Source organism: Limulus polyphemus, unplaced genomic scaffold (genome assembly GCF_000517525.1).
Source record: "Limulus polyphemus unplaced genomic scaffold, Limulus_polyphemus-2.1.2 Scaffold5425, whole genome shotgun sequence".
NCBI lineage: Eukaryota > Metazoa > Arthropoda > Merostomata > Xiphosura > Limulidae > Limulus > Limulus polyphemus.
Genome location: NW_013671035.1, coordinates 43,792 through 49,481, shown reverse-complemented (window position 1 = coordinate 49,481; position 5,690 = coordinate 43,792). Strand labels below are relative to the sequence as shown.

At 30.8% G+C, this 5,690-nt stretch overlaps 1 protein-coding gene across 3 annotated transcripts in view; it reads right to left on the bottom strand.

Annotated features, from left to right (window-relative positions):
- LOC106472569 (fas apoptotic inhibitory molecule 1-like) overlaps positions 1-5,690 on the bottom strand; it is a 13,540-nt gene that overhangs the window by 4,247 nt on the left and 3,603 nt on the right. The window contains exons 2-4 of one of the 3 annotated variants that reach the window (XM_013933223.2): positions 4,361-4,494; positions 2,361-2,583; positions 585-634 (exon numbers count right to left, since the gene is read on the bottom strand). In XM_013933223.2, coding sequence (XP_013788677.1) covers positions 585-634; positions 2,361-2,583; positions 4,361-4,471 — 384 coding nt within the window. In that variant the 5' untranslated portion in view covers positions 4,472-4,494. Of the gene's footprint in view, positions 1-584; positions 635-2,360; positions 2,584-4,360; positions 4,495-5,690 lie in introns of those variants that run through there. The other 2 variants (XM_022401131.1, XM_022401132.1) reach the window with 2 other exon arrangements.

Sequence of the window (5,690 nt, the reverse complement as noted above, 5' to 3'; positions counted from 1 at the left end):
AGGTCTACAGTACACAATTATAATTTTGAATGATGATAACACATTTTAAGGACAATCACTTGAGGTCTACAGTACACAATTATAATTTTGAATGATGATAACACATTTTAAGGACAATCACTTGAGGTCTACAGTACACGATTATAATTTTGAACAATGATAACACGTTTTAAGGAGAATCACTTGAGGTCTACAGTACACGATTATAATTTTGAACGATCATAACACATTTTAAGGACAATCGCTTGAGGTCTACAGTACACGATTATAATTTTGAACGATCATAACACATTTTAAGGAGAATCGCTTGAGGTATACAGTACACGATTATAATTTTGAACAATGATAACACATTTTAACGAGAATCACTTGAGGTCTACAGTACACGATTATAATTTTGAACGATGATAACATGTTTTAAGGAGAATCGCTTGAGGTCTACAGTACACGATTATAATTTTGAACGATGATAACACGTTTTAAGGAGAATCACCTGTATCAGGAAGACAAACTCTTCTTTCTGGTTGGATTCTATACCATACAATTAAAATCTGACAAAATTCTAAGAAAGAGTATCTACTTACTGCTGTTTCAGCTTTCTGTCCATTAATCCATACATCAAGCGTATCCTTCTCTAGGGTGTCGTATAGAAATATAGAACATTATAAATTTTATTAACAAATAAGGCAGTATACGAGTGTCTGTCAAGTATAAAAATATTTGATATTTTCCATACACATACATATATAGATATCCAATAATAAGTTTGTAAAATTGCCATGAACCATTAAAATTATGTAAAAGGTTTTTAAAAGGTTTAGAAAATTTGCAAAACACATAACTTATGAATAGTGGAAATAACTAGAAACCTATAAATTGAAGAAAAAAATAAAGACAACTGCACATTTCACAAAACTTCATTTTTTATGACCATTGTTTCACCATTAAAATCATCATTAGGTACAGTTTTTGTGAAATACACAACTGTCTTTATTTTTTATTCAATTCTGTAATTATGGAGTTTCACCAAATACTGACAGCTTCAAGTATTAATTGTATAAAACTATAAATATTATTTTTTTATGACACAGACCTCTGATTGACACAAGAAGGGAAAAAAATGCTTTTTCATATAAATTTGTAAAAAATATATCAAGCACTATTATAGTGCCATAAACAGTAACACATTAATCATGTTGTACGAGTCACTCAAAAGATTGACGACTTTCTTTAAATACCGAAAATATTCAAATGAATAATACAACTTACTGAAAATTAACCATAACCCTAAAAAGAAAAACCCTTTTAATTTTAAAAATATAGAGCAATGCATTGTGCAGCTTTACTGTTTTTTTTTTATTTATAAATATATGATGAACTTAAACACACAAGGTGAAAAACATAATCTAGATAAAAAAACTTTGAAAATATTTCATCATCTATATCCTTAACTGCAAGGTTATAAGTTACGAGGAAATATGATTCACACACCATTCATCATAGCCGTATAAAGTTGTAAGTATAGTTCTTGATTAAAAAAAAATACTTGGATTTGATTTATTAATGTACATAATTTTCCAGTATATTTAAGATTGCCTGAAAAATTAACATAAAGGATACTAGGTAACATACTTTTAATTACGAGCCATGTAAAGGCACATTCTGCAAATATCATTACAAGTAGTTGCTAAGCAACAGCAATCAACTACAGGAAAAAAGTTCAATAATCTGGTTCCTCTGGAAAGCTTACCGACTGTATTCTATATTTGCCAAAGCCAAGGCCATATATTCAGTGTATATAAGATGAAAGAAAAAAGAAATGAATTCGTATTATAAATTCTGAAAGTCACATCAATTGTATGATTTAAAACAGAGCAAAAAAACTGAGATAAGAACAGAATTTCAACATTTTTTTCTTATATATATACAAGGGTGAGAAAATTAGTTTTACAAGTAAAGAAAAAAAAAGCAATTTAAATAGTATATTCACGAGTTATTCAGCATGTACGATAATGAAAATTATGGTAATGTATTTCAATGAAGCAGAATTTTCTCGTTCAGTTGCATATGTTGCCTAGATGAACTTGGTGTATAAATATACATATATAAAATGTGAAGTATCTTCAGTTCATAATTACAAATTAAAACTATGAATTTTAGTATTGCTACAATGTATTTTAATGTACCACATTTCAATCAATGGGAAAATATTATTGATAATTGAAAAAATAAAAAACGTTTCTTTCCAAACAGACGTGTCAATATTGTTTGGTACGTTATACACGTTCACCCAAACAAACAAACCTCATCCAATTGCTCATTTTTTAAGCACAAGAGTTATGATATTTAGTTCAACTTACCTAGGACAATACGGGTGGGTTCTCCCATAATTTGTATCAACCACGTTTTCATAACCTTAGATTGGTTTTCCCTGAATTTTTCTAATAGTTTTCCATTAACACTAAGACTGTATTCGTAGGTGAAGCCACCGATAGCTTGAATTGTGATAACACACTTTGCTTTTCCTATTTCAAAACTTTCCGATCCAACCAGCTTAAACATCCAGTCTTTTTTTAAAATTTCCTAAAACAATATATATATAAATAAAGTAAGAGAAAGCTCAGAGCTATTTAATGATTATACTTAAAATATTCAGTCAGTGCAACACAACACATAATAAGAACACAATTTCTGCCTTACATAACAGTATTATAAAATATTCAGTCAGTGCAACACAACATATAATAAGAACACAATTTCTGCCTTACATAACAGTATTATAAAATATTCAGTCAGTGCAACACAACATATAATAAGAACACAATTTGTGCCTTACATAACAGTATTATAAAATATTCAGTCAGTGCAACACAATATATAATAAGAACACAATTTCTGCCTTACATAACAGTATTATAAAATATCCAGTCAGTGCAACACAACATATAATAAGAACACAATTTCTCCCTTACATAACAGTATCACCCACAAGGAGAGAGAGAGAGGGGTCATTCAGGCTGACCTATAGAACTTTATCTACTTGGTCTTCACCAATGCATCTTGGGTTTAGATGTATAAACCAACAACTGTAGGAGAGATTGTCCAGGGCCTTAAAATTTCTGAGAGTAGCATTGTATTTATACATACAAGATGCACAATATAAAAAACATTGGTGTCACTTTTCTCATTTACAGTCTCTTGCAGGACTCACTTTCAAGAAGGAAATTACATCATGCTGTGTACTAAACTAATTTACTTTAAAATTTACTGCGCACTATGAAGTCCTGAAGAGACTACTGATTTAATAACAAAACTATGACATTGTGGTCCATCCCACATATGAATTAAGGTAATTTTACTAAAGCAGCTTAAAACTAACGATTCTGAAGATTTGTTTGTTCGTTTGTAGTCAAGCACAAAGCTACACAATAGGCTATCTGTGCCCTGCCTACCACGGGTATCAAAATCCAGTTTATACCATTGCAAGTCCACAGACATACCAATGTGCCAATGGGGGCCAAATTCTTTGTTTGTTTGCAAACAATGGGCTACCTGTGCTCTGTCCACCATGCATATTGAAACCTGGTTTGTAGTGGGGGGGGGCAATATTGAAGAATAATATATCTTGAAATCATATGTTAAAAACTAATAATCTGCTAAATTCATTTAACGGTTTTAAAAGTATTCAATATATTAAAACTATGAAAACAGTAACAACAAACTAACTTCTGTTTCTACCATAAATGATTCCAATATACTAGACTAAATATCTAAAGAGACAAATTTATCTATCATTTATTTGAGGTAAGGACCAATTTTATGATTTCTGATCCACTAAATCTTTATGTATCTAGCTGAGTTGTTCTGGGATTGTAAGCTGAGGTTGAGCATGTTGTTTACTCAGAAACATGCCACTCTATGTTATATAACACAGGTTTTATAACTAGCATTGTTCTGGCTGAAAGAATACTCAATGATCATTTGCAACCTGTTGGAGAAAAGTTCTGAACATTTTGATCCATTACAACTGCTATGTACTAATCATTATCAATAGTGCTTGATTTCTTTTACCAGGGCTCACCTTTCCTGCCTAATGAACAAATACAAAGGTTAAAAATAACCTCATATTTAAAAAAGTGTCAAGTGGTGTTTTTTTACAGTTTATTAGGATTAACAGATGACTTGCATTTTGAAGAACAAAACCTGGTGGTTTAATACAGAAATGATGGATGTTCAAGCAAGGTACACTGACTTGCATGTTAGTTCTTTAGACTAATACAAGTCATACATGCCTTTGATGTCATGGCGCACATAGAAAACAGATGATTAAAAAACTAAGAACCAGTTACACCATACTCACTTTGCCATCCACTCTAATGATTCTTTTTCCAGAAAGGGTTCCATGTTCAAGTTCAATTCTGTGATTTTTGTCACTCAGGGGAACATCCCAGATAGCCACTATATCGGCCATAATCAGGCTTCTGGCTTGTCGCACTGTGCGTAAATGAAGATTAAGTTTTACAAAGATATCTGACTGAATTATCTATATTTGTTTTGTGCAGAAATCTGTTTTAATATCTTTGTGATTTACTAGAAATTCTGGCCTCTACGAACTTTTAATAGTTACTAGTGGATCTAAAACAACGTGTCAAGTTCATAAATACAGTTTTAATTTTACTATTTTAAGTTGATTTCCTTTGTAAGTATGTTTAAACAAAATCATTTGTGTTTCTCCAGCATTCTAAACAGTCTATCCTTGCTAAAAAGTATGAAAAAATGTTAACAACCTTTAGACATTATGTCATAGAGCAGCAGTTATTCCAAGACTATACGTAATAAGATTAAGGCAGGGCAATTGTAAAACAAAAATAATTTGTGTGCTTTTATCAAAACAACCTAAATATTTTATCTAGTGCCAAATTAAATACACTAATGCTTAATATAACAGAAATAAAAATACTAAATGAAAAATACAGCATATTTTATCCGAAGTGTTTGTGTGTGTGTCTAAATTATATTTCATTGAAGCAAAAACCAACTGTGAGTTTAAAACTTACCTTTATTTGGAAATATCTAAATAATCAACAGTATGTCAAACCATTGAATATTGAAAATTTAAAAGAGAAAGACAAAATTATGTTTATGTATATATTATGAAGAGTACGAAAATCATCTCATATTAGGCATGTAAAAAAAGATTGGTAAAGAGAGAGTTATAAAAACTTGACACATCTCCACATTTACACCTCTATAAATACTGTAGTAATACAATGTAAAATAGGCTTAACAAAAGACCATTTAGTCCATCAAGGCTGTCCTTATACATCCACCATTCAGATAATTAGAAAGTTAAACACACCCTTTATTTTGTAGAGAACCCCCTTCTTAATCTCCTGTAAAGTGCTGGCATATACTAATGTGATGGCAACTCATTCTATAAACTCATCGTCATAGAACCCAGCCTGATATGTTTAACTTCCTTCAAAACAAAGCAGCAAAAAATTAGTGGCCTCTATCCTATTGGAGCCCTGTATAATGTTATCTACTCCAATATGATCACCTCTTATTTTCTTTTCTCCTGATAAGAGATCTTACCTATCCCTATAACCCTTCCGAATTTCACATGTTTACAATTATTAACATAACACTATGTCATAAGTCAATCAACAATAACCTCCAAAGTGTCACAT